The sequence below is a fragment of the Colletotrichum higginsianum genome, chromosome 5, assembly GCF_001672515.1.
Source record: "Colletotrichum higginsianum IMI 349063 chromosome 5, whole genome shotgun sequence".
NCBI lineage: Eukaryota > Fungi > Ascomycota > Sordariomycetes > Glomerellales > Glomerellaceae > Colletotrichum > Colletotrichum higginsianum.
The window spans coordinates 1,527,933-1,540,991 of NC_030958.1; the positions used below are offsets into that span (position 1 = coordinate 1,527,933).

Consider the following 13,059-nt stretch of genomic DNA (forward strand, 5'->3'; position numbering starts at 1 on the left):
CTTAGTACATCATCTCCGTTCACGACACCGCATGTCACATAATCCTGTTGCTGCTACCTCCGACAGGAACAGCCCCCCCACTTGACTCATACCGGTACCACATTCTGCGCAAAAAAGCCAGCCTCATTCGCCCCTCGTACCAACCCACATAAGCGCAGCAAAACGGGTCCCCCTGTTCCATCCATTAGATCACTGCCCTGCACAGCAGAAGCCCAACGCCCATTTTGCGCTCGCGCACAATAAAGCCCCGTCAACATCACCGCCCACTCTCCTTCTCTTCTCCCCTTCCCACTCCGACACTTCGTCTTCCACCACCCCCTCCTCCATCAAATACCGCTGAGAACCGGAATTCTCACGAGTAGCCAAGATGCCCAAGAACAAGGGAAAGGTCAGTCCAGAAGCCATTTCCCATGATCCTCCAAACTTTTTCCCCCTCCGAGCGTGTGGTGCAAAAAACCACCCCTCCCCCTGCTTAGTCGGGGGACCCGCAAAGAACCCCGCCCCCTCCTTGCTATTGCTTGGAAACATGGCGCACATCTGTGGTGATGATGATGCCGTCGATGATATCTGGAGACGTGATGGTATTGATCCAGAGGACTAACAACCACGCAGGGAGGAAAGAACCGCAGACGTGGCAAGAACGAGTCCGACCACGAGAAGCGTGAACTCACCTTCAAGGAAGATGGCCAAGGTCAGTCCCACCACCCATTCCTAGATCACGAAGCGAAAGAAAGGAAAATCTAGGCGGTTTCCCACCGCCACTCCATCCCCACCCGTCCCCTCAAAACACCAAAGCTGACTAGCTACTTCTTCGAAACAGAATACGCTCAGGTCGTAAAGATGCTTGGCAACGGCCGCCTCGAGGCCCAGTGCTTTGACGGCGTCAAGCGCCTCGCCAACATCCGTGGCAAGCTTCGCAAGAAGGTCTGGATCAACCAGGGCGACATCATCTTGCTGTCCCTGCGCGAGTACCAGGACGACAAGGGCGACGTCATCCTCAAGTACACCGCCGACGAGGCTCGCTCTCTCAAGGCTTACGGCGAGCTGCCCGAGTCCGCAAAGATCAACGAGACGGACACGTACGGCGCCGACGGTGACGGCGACTGCAACTTCGAGTTCGACGACGACCGCGATTCGGAGGAGTCTGGAGACGAGGCCGCTGGTGGTGCTGGTGGCAAGAAGGACGTCGATATCGATGACATTTAAACCGTGTCGTCTTCATTGTCACTCATCCTTTCCTCCATCTCTCGCGTCTGTGTCGAGAAAGCCCCGAAACCTTCCCATTCCTCATCACACCGTCTTCTGTTGCAAGACCGAGGGGTGGGAACGCTGTCTTCTCTCTCAAATCTGGCCGCTGTCGTTATTGTCGGCTGCTGGATTCCGCGACAGTCAAGGTGTCAAGGGTGGTGCGTTGGACGGCCATGGTGGGAGAGACGTCATGGCTCGTCGGATCATCTGGACGATAGATTTAGTTGTGGTTATGCTTGATTAATCGAATCTCGTTGGCAAGGTGTCATTGCGACCGCCTTCCAAAAGCTCTTCAACATTTTCATTCTAGGCCTCACATACGTTGTGCTATGGTGGAATCAATCATCGTGACTACGCAGTTTGATTCATCGCTTTTGAATATTGTTTATTCCAATCTCTTTACAAATCCCCATAACGGGCTTGTTCATCAGCACGTCTGGCCGAACAGTCACAGATCGCTGGACCTTTCTCAATGCTGGCAACCGGCCGGCGTCATCATCGCCTACAGCCTAGTGGATGCGAGAACAGTCCGTCAAGGCAGATAGCCACCATACTCGTCCATCTGCACAGTGCATAGGTATGTAGCTGTGGCGTGGGATAGCCAGTTGAATGTAAAAATAAAGTTTGCTTTCTATTTTTTTCGGCACGGCAAGAAACGCCATATCGCCAGGCTTGAAAGCTCATTTGCCCTTGTCGATAACCCCATGGGGTCATTGGCGCATGTTTACCAGTCGTCATTATCACTTCTTTCGTCATCTATCCAGGTGTAAGCTTGCATATACAATCAACGGGTCGTGACATGAGCTTTGACTTACCACTTCGGCTGACCTTCTCCTTTCTTTTCTGCAGTGCAGCAGCCAGTGCGTTTGCCATGTCACCGCCGCCTCCGGGCGCGACGCCAGTGGGGGGCAAGCCACTACCATGCGGCCCCGTGTCGCTGCTTCCACCAACCGTCGCAGCGCTTCTGTCGCGAATCTGGGTTCTGTCGACCTTCTTCAAGGCCTTGATACCGCCGGCCTTCTGGATATCACCTAGCACAGCTGAGCGCGAAGAGTCTGGAGCAGGAATTGGGGCGCCCGATGAGTAGCCAGAGTCCCGGTTGGGCATGGGAGGGGGCGGGGGAGGACCACCCAAAGCACCCGGGGGGGGAGGAGGGGGCGGGGGAGGAGCTCCCGCCCCGGGAGGCGGCGGAGGGGGGGCAGGGGGCGCGTTGTTTGACGGCGGTAAAGGAGGTGCCGGAGGCGCGTTGGATGTTGGCAAAGGCGGCGGAGAGGTGGGTAAAGGCGGAGGCGGAGGCGCGCTCGAGGATGGTAATGGTGGAGGAGGGGGTGCTTGTGACGCTGGCAACGGGGGAGGAGGAGGGTTGCCAACTGCGGGAGGCGGCGGTACAGGCCGTGAAGATGGGGGCGGCAATGGAGGCGCCTCTGATGCTGGAGCTTTCGGGGGAAGTGGTGGGCCGGCATCTGCGCGGGGAGGGGGCGGCGGCGGCGGCGGAACGGGCCCTCGGCTCGGGGTGGGTGGGGCTTGCCGTGAACCGGGGAAGGCGGGCGGTACTCCGAATCTGTGGCCGGCAGGTCTCTCCTCCTCTTGCATCGGCGTCTTCGGTGGTCGCGGCGGGGGAGGCGGTCCAGGATTTGCTGGCCCGCGGATGGAGTTGACCGACCCTCCCAAAGCATGGGCAAGTTTGCCGGCATCTGGCAATGGCGGCGGTACGGCGAAGCGGCTCCTCTGGGGCTCTGGCGCAGCAGGCTCGCTCGGGGGTGTCGGTTCTCTGTTGACAGCGGGCGGCTCTGTTTTCCCAGATCTTCTAGCGGGTGGAGGAGCAGGCGCAGCGCCGCGCCTTGGGGCAGGCGGAGGGGGTGGCACTCGCGAACTGTCTGAATGCGCTCCTCCTGTGGGCGGCGGAGGAGGAGGAGGGGCACGCGCATTCCGAGGTTCGATGCCGTTCGAATGGGGTCCTGGAGGAGGAGGAGGGGGTGGTGGGGGGTGGCTTCGGGCACCAGCCATCAGCTTCTCCTGCTCTTCCTTCAGAAATTCGACAATGAATTCCTGGTTTTCCTTAATGAAGTCGTCGGTCAACCCCTTATCTCGTAGATCTTCTCCGAAATTTTCCCGCCATTGAGGGTCGAAGGCATCAAGAACAGCAAACTCCGAGGGCTTGTGGCCATTGATACTCCCTAGCGATGGCATTCGGCCGTGAGGCAAGTTTGATCGCGGAGAGTCTGGAGGGGTAGGGGCTGAGGCATGTCGGCTACCGAAAAGGCCCCCAAGCAGACCGTGTTTGTGCCCGGAAGGCTGGGCGACGCCTCCGAAGGGGGTCGATCGGGTGGCTCTGCTTGCGTTCTTTTCTCTTTCGTCCATCTTCTTCTTGAATTGTTTTGCTTCCTTTTCGTCGACAAAGGATAGACCAGCGAGGCACTCTTCGATTTCGAAGCTGTGAAAGTAAGTGCGGTCTTGGTTGTAGCTCCACGTGTCGTATATCTCCTGATCCCAGATGACACCACGGTTTCCAGACTAGATAGACGTCAGCTGAGAATGGTTAGGCACGGGATGTGCAACTTACCGAGATGTCCACCATCTTGAGCCAGTATGTGTTGCCCACGAGGTCATTCGACAGGACGATGGCGCCCTGGATCCCGGTGTTGGTCCATCTTCCGGGGTTAGGGTACGCAACGTATAGCCTGGCAACAGCTACGGCCTGGATCTTGTTTGTCTGTTTGGGGACGAAGCGCTTGACAGTCTCCTTGTCATCGTCGCTCAATACCGATGGCATTATGGCGGAGGAGAGGGTTTGGCGTCAGGGGAGGAGAGGAGAGTTGGGACGGTCGGTAGGGTGAAGTGTCGTGGCTCGTATGTGGTCGATTCAGGGTGGAATTGGGAATTGAGATGATGTGGAGTCGCTGGGTATGCTCGTGTGCTTGTAGGAGCCGCGACAGCGAAGGCAACAGGCACCGGGAGTCGCAGTGGTTTGCGTCGGACGCACGCGTGTGTAGGCAATGGCGAGTGGCGCTTGGCCCGTAGGTGGTACTAGGTAGGTAGTCTGGGCAGGCAAGACACCTCCTCTTTTGGGATGGTGGTTCGCAGCTGGTTGCTTTTAGCAGCGAGGTGGACAAGGTTCGGGGGACAAGTCGACACGGGGGCACCAGTGCAACAGGTGTCCGTATTATGCAGCCGCTCTGCGTCCAACAAAAAGCGAACTGCGTACGTAGGGGAGCGATAAGCTTGTGGTCAAAGATGCCAGAGCTTCCGGGTCCGGGGGCGTTTCAAGTGATGTGGACTCGCATCACCCAACGGGGGAACCTAGGAATATGGCAGAAAGGCAGGCTCCCGGGAAGGCTAAGTGAGGAGGAGGAGGTTGTGGTGGTGGTGGTTGCGGTGAGAGTGTGTTGTGCGTACAGAGTATGCGAATAGGATACTGTTCCTCGGGACCTGATTGAGCGGGAGAAGGAATGGCTAACGACTGACTGACGGACGGGCTAGACTCACTGTTCATGGAAGGCGCAGCCCCCACCTCAGCGCTGCGTACGCCCAGCGGAGGCTGGCGAGTGGGCGGGACTCGTAACCACCCCCTTTGGGCCACTACAGGTGGCTGAGTCGGTCGTTTCAGTGACCGCGCTGCTCGGGCGTCAGCTCAGGCCTCTCCACTGCTTTCCTTCCCGCCGCGGACAGAACACTCGCACCAGCCACACAATCCCGAGCTTGCACCGCCACGTGGAATGAAGAGGAAGTCTGTCGTCATTGTGGGACGCGCAATTGCTACAGGGCGCCGAGGTAACATCAACATCCCATTGCTCCTTCCCAAGAGCCAAGAATGGGTAGACACTTACCGACGGGAATAGACGCTTGTCAACTGATTATTCAAGCCCAACTAGGATTTGTTTCTCGGCACTGTGCACTACTGTGGTCTTGCAGGCGACGTTTCGAATCCATCACAAATTGCGCGATTTTGTTCGTCCCGGCATTGGGTATGTCAAGAGTCTCAGGTTGTGCGGGAATCATGGATTCTTTGGCAGTATTACGACGCTATCCGCCAACCAGTTCCGAAATCTCCGGTATCCGACCCATTCCCTTTCCTATTCTACAAATTCGTGACTGGTCATACATCATCAAGCATCCTAAAGATGCAGCCTCACGGGCATGTTATTTATTTGTTCAGAGCCTCCGCCTTGGCTCGGCGCTCCTCCTTGGTACCCTCTTCTTGGGCATTAAAATCCTTGGGAATGGCAGGACCGGGGTGCGCTTGGTGCGCGGCGAACTTGGGATCCGATGCGCCACCCTCCTTGATGGGCTGGGTGCTGAACTGCTTCTCCTTGTCGGAGTTCTGTCCATAAGTCAGTTTAATGGCTGTCCGTACTTGGCGACTCTAGGTCTACTTACGTCACCCTTGGTGATGTTGTTGACGAGTTCCTTAACCTTGTCGGCCATTGTGTATGTGTGGCTTGATTGTTTGTGTAGGTGGTTTTGCAAGTACTTGGTTTTTCAGTTGGTTCAAGTGAGATGTCTTGGGCAAGAGGGGACAGTTGAAAACAGGCAGGACGATGAGCTGTTTTATAAACTATCTTTGCCGGTAGCTTACTTACATGTGAGTCGAGGCGTGTCGTGCGGTGCGTGGAGGATTGCGACGGCTGATGACGTCGTCTCCAATGGAGGGGGTGGGATGGCAGTGACAACCCCAAGCAACACCTCCCCGCTTACCTGGAAGGGCCTCCCAGGCAAAGGCATGTCGCTAGCCCTGCTATTGGTTGCCTCTCACGACCGGGTCCTTCATCCGGCCATTAAGCTGGAGGGAGAGATGCTTCCTGCGCGTCACCGGCGAGTTACGTGCATGTCACGAGGCCGCTACTGTGTTAGAGGATGGTCCAAAAACCTGACAGACACGGCGTTTTGCAGTGACAGCACGCCAGTCTCCCAAGCCCCCCATAAAGGCATCCATCAGTCGCCGTTGCTAAGGTGTCGTTGGACGATTGCGGCATTGGCGCTAATCGTGATCGTTCTTGTAGATCTCAAAATGACACGGGGTTGGCCTGCAAAGTGGTATGCTGTACTGGACATGCGGTCGATTGGCTATCGGCTTAGGACTATCTGCCGCCGATGAAGTAATTAATTTTCCACGATGAATCTGTCCGAAAGAGACGTATTTGAAAGTGAAAGAAATCAATTGTCAACAATGACCTTCTGTAACATTTGCCTTCGCAGTTCATGCACCAGTCCTAAAATCAAGATCTTCGGTACAATCTGGCTTACAAGAAAAGACACTCAGGACCTCCAACTGTTCATAATCAAGGTAATTGGATTTTACTCAAGTCCAGGTCTCTCAAAAAGATCACCCTTTGAAGCTGGATATGCCTTGGTACCCCAACTTTGGAGACACGGCAACACAGTGTACAGGGGAACCCCGAAATCGAATACATCAGACTAAAAACACTGTGCAACCCGAAGACCCCAGGCACGATGCCTTGCACTAACCATTAACTTCACTCTGTACCGCTGCTACGTCTACTCGCATCCAGGCACGATGCACCATGTCAACCAACGCTCAGCCGGTCAAGCTCTCACTACCCCTTGTAAGTAGTCTCTGAACCCCTTCAAGATGCTGTTTGTTGAATTGTTATCGCCCAGGAATACCAGCAGAGCCTCTTCCAGGAGCTGCGGAATGAAGATGAGCTGGTGGTCCTCGCCCGCGGTCTGGGTCTGATGCGGCTCGTGACGAATCTGCTTCATTCCTACGACGCTGCAGGCAACAACCTCATTATTCTTGTCGGGGCCGATGATCGCGAAAACAACTGGATTGGAGAGGCGTTGGCTGAGCACGCCGCGATCAGCATGTCCCCCAGCGCCAGGGGCCTCACGGTCGTCAACACTGACTTCACCAGTGTTGGCGCGCGAGAAAAGATGTACACCCGCGGTGGCATATTCAGCGTCACGTCGCGCATTCTGGTTGTCGACCTTCTGACCAATCTCCTCGATACCGAGAAAGTCACGGGTCTCATTGTTCTGCACGCCGATCGCGTCGTAGCGACGTCTTTGGAGGCCTTCATTCTGCGAATCTATCGGCAGAAGAACAAAGCTGGCTTCCTGAAGGCATTCGCCGACAACCCCGATCCATTCTCAACAGGCTTCTCTCCGCTGACAACTATGATGAGAAATCTCTTCCTGAGGAAAGCTTCGTTATGGCCGCGCTTCCATGTGACGGTCGCCCAGTCGCTGGAGGGGAAGAAGACCGCAGAAGTCATCGAACTAAACATCTCAATGAGTCAGGCCATGAGGGATATTCAAAACGCTATTTTGGAGTGTGTGGAAGTAAGCATCCATGAGTTGAAGAAGGGCAACACCGGCCTGGAAATGGAGGATTGGAATCTCGACAGCGCCTTGCACAAGAACTTTGACGTAATCATCAGAAGGCAGCTCGACCCTAACTGGCACCGAGTAAGCTGGAAGACCCGGCAAATCGTCAACGACTTGAGCGTTCTTCGTGGCATGCTTCAGTCGGTCCTTACTCTGGATGCTGTCTCGTTCTTGCAACATCTGGATACCATTCACGCAGCACACTCCCCGCCTCCCGGATCAACCAGGCAGAACCAATCTCCCTGGCTGTTTCTAGACGCGGCCCAAACGATCTTCGAGACAGCACGGCGAAGAGTTTACTCCGCCAGCTCTAAAGCTGCCACAGCGGATGCTAACATTGATTCGCTGCGACCTGTTCTCGAGGAGCAACCGAAGTGGGCGTGGTTGGCGGACGTCTTGACGGAAATCGACAACAGCATGCATTTCGACCCCCCGGTTCGCGACGACTCCAACGGCACGATACTCATCATGTGCGGCGATACCAACACTTGCCGGCAACTTCGCGACTACTTGCAAACGATGCACTTCAAGCCAAAAGTCGAGAAGAGTCCGGCGGAAGAAGACGAGGAAGATGAAGATCAGCCAACCGCCGCCTTCATGATGCGGCGGAAACTGCGCAATTACCTGAGGTGGAAGAAGGAGTTTGCCCAAGTAAATGCGACTCTATTCTCCGAGAACCAGAAAGCTTTGAACGGTGCTACTGATCGATCAGGTCAACGGCTTCGAGGCAAGGCACCATCGAACAAGCGGAGGCGCATGAGAGGCGGCGGTGCTGCGGGAACATCGCTCGGCCGAGCCGATAATGGGAGTATCCTCCAGTTCTTCGAGCGACCAGCGGAAGTCGAAGACCTCATGGCCGAGGTGCAGATCACGGAGGAGGAAGCGGAACAGAAGCCGGAAATCATCACCGATCCTTTGGAGAATATGGAGGACTACTACCAGCTGTACGAGATGCAGGATTTGGTCGCCATACACGCGTATGATGGTGATCAGGACGAGCATGTGTTGGAAGAGGTCAAGCCGCGTTACATCGTCATGTACGAGCCCGATGCTGCCTTTATCCGTCGGGTCGAGGTCTACCGGTCGTCTCACAACGACAGAAACGTGCGTGTATACTTCATGTACTACGGCGAGTCGGTGGAGGAGCAACGTTACCTGTCGAGTGTGCGACGCGAGAAGGATGCCTTTACGAAACTCATCAAGGAGCGAGCGTCTATGTCGTTGGTGATGACGGTAGACCCGCACGGCGCCGAAGACCCGCAGGAGGTCTTCCTGCGGACCATCAACACGAGAATTGCCGGCGGCGGACGTCTAGCCGCAACGGCGCAACCGCCTCGTGTGGTCGTCGACGTGCGGGAGTTTCGCTCGTCTTTGCCATCGCTTCTGCACGGTCGGTCCATGGTTGTAGTCCCCTGCATGCTGACGGTGGGAGACTACATCTTGTCCCCCAACATCTGCGTCGAGCGCAAGTCCATCAGCGATCTGATCTCGTCGTTCAAAGATGGGCGCCTGTATGCCCAGTGCGAGTCCATGTTCCAGCACTACAAGAGCCCCATGCTCCTCATAGAGTTCGACCAGAACAAGTCCTTCACGCTGGAGCCCTTCGCCGACCTCTCGGGCAGCCTCAACAGCATCGCGCCGACCAATGTCTCGTCCGACCTGCAGTCCAAGCTCGTCCTTCTCACGCTGGCGTTCCCGAAGCTGCGCATCATCTGGTCGTCTTCGCCGTACCAGACGGCCGAGATCTTTGAGTCGCTCAAGTCACAGGAGGACGAGCCGGACCCCATCGCCGCGGTCCGCGCCGGCTTGGACAAGGATATGAAGGCTGAAGACCAGGCGTTCAATCTCGAGCCGCAGGAAATGTTGGGCTCCGTTCCGGGTGTCAACCCGAAGAATATCATGCGGCTGGTCCTGGCGACGGAGAATTTACGAGAGATTGCGAACCTGAGCGAACGGGAGTTGGAACCAATGGTTGGTAGGGAGGCCGGACGGCAAATCTATAGGTTCTTTAATCGGAACGTGCTGGAAGACTAGTTATATCACTCGGGCAACCATATTCTAATCAAGATACGGCATGCTGTATTCATGCCAAGACAGGGCCAACTGGACATTGCAACTTCCTAACCTACCACAATCATTCTTTTCGGAGCCTAATGTTCAAACAACCACTCCCAAATCTAACACGATGGATGTAACAGTATAGTTCGGCAATTAACCTAATTCTCACTGTTCACTCGAAAACTAAACATAACATTCAGTTGCGAAAACCAAAAATCGTGGATATCAGGTTATGCCATTAAAAGCTAAGCTAACTTGTATCTGGGTATCGTAAAGGAAAACACTAGGGTATGCTGTCAAAGCTGGTTGCGCTCGCTCGAATAAAGCAGCCGCAAGTATTCACATCTCATCTTTCCTCTGCCTCCTGTTGTCGTTGCGAAGAATTCGCTAGTCGTACAGTGCTTTCATGTTGATGACTCCTTCCATATCCTCATCTAACTTATCGAGCTCCACTCATTGGATGGCGAGTTTCTCGGGTGAATGAGGGGGCTCGCTCGGCTTAGACTCGGCTTCTAGTCGAAGTCGTATGGCGCGTACGCGTCTTGCGACCGCCGCCGCCGCGACGTCCGCAGTAGCCGCAGGTGAGGAAGCTGATGATGATGTTGCAGAAGGAGACGATGCCGCCGATGATGGCGTGGAGGATACCTCCAATGCCCGAGATGACCGAAGTCAGGCAGTTGCCGATGGTTCGGAAAACGGATTGGATCTGGAAAGGGACATTCTGTCAATACTGGGTTTTCCCACCCTTCTGGTGATGACTTCTAGATAAGGGACAGGACATACGCAAGAGACGACGGCGCCCATATTTGCGGTTGTGGTGTTTTGTTTGGTTTCGTTGGGTGATTGTAGTTGTGGATGGAAGGATGTGTGGCCTCGAAAGGTGTTATTTGGTGTTTGATTGCTTGTTGGGATTGTGATGTGATCAGTTGTTTCTCAAATCAGGTACTGGGAGAAAAGGAACACGGTCTTATATACATTGTTCAAAACACCACAAGCAGCTGGACACGCCCTCTGTGGTCCTTGTGACCTACCACACGGCCTTACATCACACACAGCACCGGGAGTGGTGACACAATGCTCACTCTCCCCTAGCCCACATTGACGATTTTCTTTCTTTCTGCAGGCCACCTGTAACCACACACCTTAGAAATTTTGTCAGGCTGCTACATTTGGAGGGGGAGGTGAAGGGTGTGAGGCGCGATCTGCTACCGGTACACCGCATAGTGACGTCAAGCTGATAATCTCCCATGAGGTATCACCTTTTTTCCCTTCCCTTCATCCCTCGATTCCTGCCGTGTCCATTACGCCAGGACACCAACGCCAAGGATACATACCGACATTGAAAGATAAAAGACGGGGGTGAAATTGAGAGATAAGGGTGTGACTTGGCTACGTATCTCAGCACCGCCAACCCCCCCGGCACCACGCGGGTTATTGGGCGGAGTCGAGTGTCTCTATTTTCCATCACCAGACGTTTTCTGAGAAGCTCGATGGAGCCGGACCATCCCCAAAGGAGCGATGGAATAAGGTGTGAAGGAGGCCCGTTTTAGGTGGCCCCCTTACGTTAGAGCGCAGGAGATTTTCTGTGTCTCGACGTTGTGATTGCACATCTCTGGTGGCCCTGTTGGATTCAAGCCCGTAAGCTCCGTCGATGATTGGAGAGGCATGTCATGGTGCTTCTCGGGCTGTACGTACCGCGCCAGCTAGCCCCTCCGACTGGAGCTTGGAAAACGTGGTGGCTGCTGTGGTTTGTGCGTGGCTGTCTCATTTCCTCCTTCCTCCTTACTCCTAAACAGGTTCCGACGAGGAAAAGAGCATGACATAGTTCGTTTGCGGCTGGAGGGTATGACGTAAGTACGCGGCTCGGGGAATTTATTAGCAATCTCGGGCCTGGGCATAGCTGAGCTGTGGAGTTGGCACTGCGTCACACACGCGAGGGACCACCATTCAAAAGGGGCGGCAGCACGGATGGTGCGCCCCGGGATCACTGGGCGTTACCCTCATCGAACGGTCCCCATCCGGATGTCGACGAAGCCTTTCTTGACTTTCGGTCCCTATCGAGCTTCGGGAGTCTCAACGAAAGGTCTGGAATGGTCCTGTTCGTCTGGGTTGTCTGGCCGGCCCCGGCGCACGCGCGCAGTGGTTGCGAAAGTGGTCTGTCCTGGACCACCATGCATCGCATCGCATCGAGCGTGCGGTCTCTCGTGTCTCACCTGACCCTGCCTGTCCAGATCCCCTTCTCGAGACATCATTTGGGGGCCAGACCTCTTGCGGATGGGTTTGGACAGGAGCCTGTCGACTCGCGTCTTGCGAGAAGCATCGCGCCCACCTCCACTAGCCGTATTCTTTTGCGAGAGTCTGGGCAGGACCCAAGCACCGTGAGAATGTGGCTTCATCGCCTGCGATAAGTATGATGCGAAGCTTACACCAGCGCCAGAGCCATATCGCCGAGCCATGCTTTGTAGTTCACCTCGGGCTCCTCGTTTTCAGGTGGGGCAACCTGCAAGAGCTAGAGATTGTTACCTAACAAGTGTATTTGGCAGGACCATAGGGTTGACAGCCAGACCGGCGACGACGGGTGTTTAACGCGCGTTATGCTCCTCGCTCTGATACCACCGAATAGAACAACGAACAGTGGCCGCGACGAATTCTCGTGAGAGCTTAGTAATCAAAGGACGAGAACGGCTGTCTTATTTGTAGTTGGGGGTAGAACTGGGCAATAAAAAAAAAAACCTCTGCGTAGGGGGTGATAGCTGTCTTGATGAAGTCAGAGATGTCAAGGCAGGTAAGCTGCTTACGTACGCAAGTATATTCAGCGGATCTCATGCGCTGCAAGCGTGTATCCAGACGACTGACCGTTTCCCATGATTGATGATTATGCGAATGAATTAGAATATAAGACATGGTGGAAGCAAGGAACGTTAAAGCATGTTGAACGCTTTTCGTCCCCAAGTAATTGACGAAATAATTACATGCTGACAGGTTGGACCTCTTGATGTGGCGCAGTATACGATTGTGGCTCGTTTAACTTCAGCCAAGGCACATGCCGCTGCCGCTGTCGCCCAAGACGCTGGGGGCCATTGGCGCTGGCTCGGCACGCTTCCAGCATAACGGATGAGTTACGTATTCCCCTGACTTCGATCAAACTCTCTTCCTTCATCATCCGAAAAAAAGGTTCAACGAGAAGCGAACACGACATTTTCTACACAGTAGAAGCCATATATACGTTTTGACTCCCACCATCGTCGCCAAGCAAACTGTCCGCGCCTTTGAACATTTCTGCGATACTGTACATATATCGACCCCCTTGTCTGCTGAGTAATTCCGCCAGTGGATGGACTGGAACCCCGAATTCCTTACCAACCCCTGTCCTCCCATCCAAGCTCGCCCTCTGCCACTCTCTCGGCC

At 54.9% G+C, this 13,059-nt stretch overlaps 6 protein-coding genes across 6 annotated transcripts; 2 read left to right on the forward strand and 4 right to left on the reverse strand.

Annotated features, from left to right (window-relative positions):
* Nucleotides 1-367: 367 nt before the first annotated feature.
* Nucleotides 368-1,206, forward strand: CH63R_07399 (Translation initiation factor eIF-1A; the record flags this gene model as incomplete). Its single annotated transcript, XM_018302374.1, has 3 exons — nucleotides 368-388; nucleotides 613-691; nucleotides 821-1,206. The coding sequence occupies 3 exons, from the start codon at nucleotides 368-370 to the stop codon at nucleotides 1,204-1,206; spliced, it is 486 nt and encodes a 161-aa protein (XP_018157152.1).
* A 766-nt stretch (nucleotides 1,207-1,972) lies between these two features.
* Nucleotides 1,973-2,355, reverse strand: CH63R_07400 (WH1 domain-containing protein; the record flags this gene model as incomplete). Its single annotated transcript, XM_018302375.1, has 2 exons — nucleotides 1,973-2,004; nucleotides 2,064-2,355. 2 exons carry the CDS (start codon nucleotides 2,353-2,355, stop codon nucleotides 1,973-1,975), a joined length of 324 nt encoding a protein of 107 aa, XP_018157153.1.
* Nucleotides 2,356-3,055: 700 nt separating this feature from the next.
* Nucleotides 3,056-4,021, reverse strand: CH63R_07401 (Actin associated protein Wsp1; the record flags this gene model as incomplete). The annotated part of the gene is made up of 3 exons (XM_018302376.1): nucleotides 3,056-3,140; nucleotides 3,668-3,762; nucleotides 3,812-4,021. The coding sequence occupies 3 exons, from the start codon at nucleotides 4,019-4,021 to the stop codon at nucleotides 3,056-3,058; spliced, it is 390 nt and encodes a 129-aa protein (XP_018157154.1).
* A 1,371-nt stretch (nucleotides 4,022-5,392) lies between these two features.
* On the reverse strand, nucleotides 5,393-5,673 carry CH63R_07402 (uncharacterized protein; the record flags this gene model as incomplete). The annotated part of the gene is made up of 2 exons (XM_018302377.1): nucleotides 5,393-5,569; nucleotides 5,626-5,673. The coding sequence occupies 2 exons, from the start codon at nucleotides 5,671-5,673 to the stop codon at nucleotides 5,393-5,395; spliced, it is 225 nt and encodes a 74-aa protein (XP_018157155.1).
* A 1,097-nt stretch (nucleotides 5,674-6,770) lies between these two features.
* Nucleotides 6,771-9,627, forward strand: CH63R_07403 (DNA repair protein; the record flags this gene model as incomplete). The annotated part of the gene is made up of 2 exons (XM_018302378.1): nucleotides 6,771-6,812; nucleotides 6,868-9,627. The coding sequence occupies 2 exons, from the start codon at nucleotides 6,771-6,773 to the stop codon at nucleotides 9,625-9,627; spliced, it is 2,802 nt and encodes a 933-aa protein (XP_018157156.1).
* Nucleotides 9,628-10,150: 523 nt separating this feature from the next.
* CH63R_07404 (uncharacterized protein) lies at nucleotides 10,151-10,455 on the reverse strand (the record flags this gene model as incomplete). The annotated part of the gene is made up of 2 exons (XM_018302379.1): nucleotides 10,151-10,357; nucleotides 10,435-10,455. 2 exons carry the CDS (start codon nucleotides 10,453-10,455, stop codon nucleotides 10,151-10,153), a joined length of 228 nt encoding a protein of 75 aa, XP_018157157.1.
* Between the last annotated feature and the right edge of the window lie 2,604 nt (nucleotides 10,456-13,059).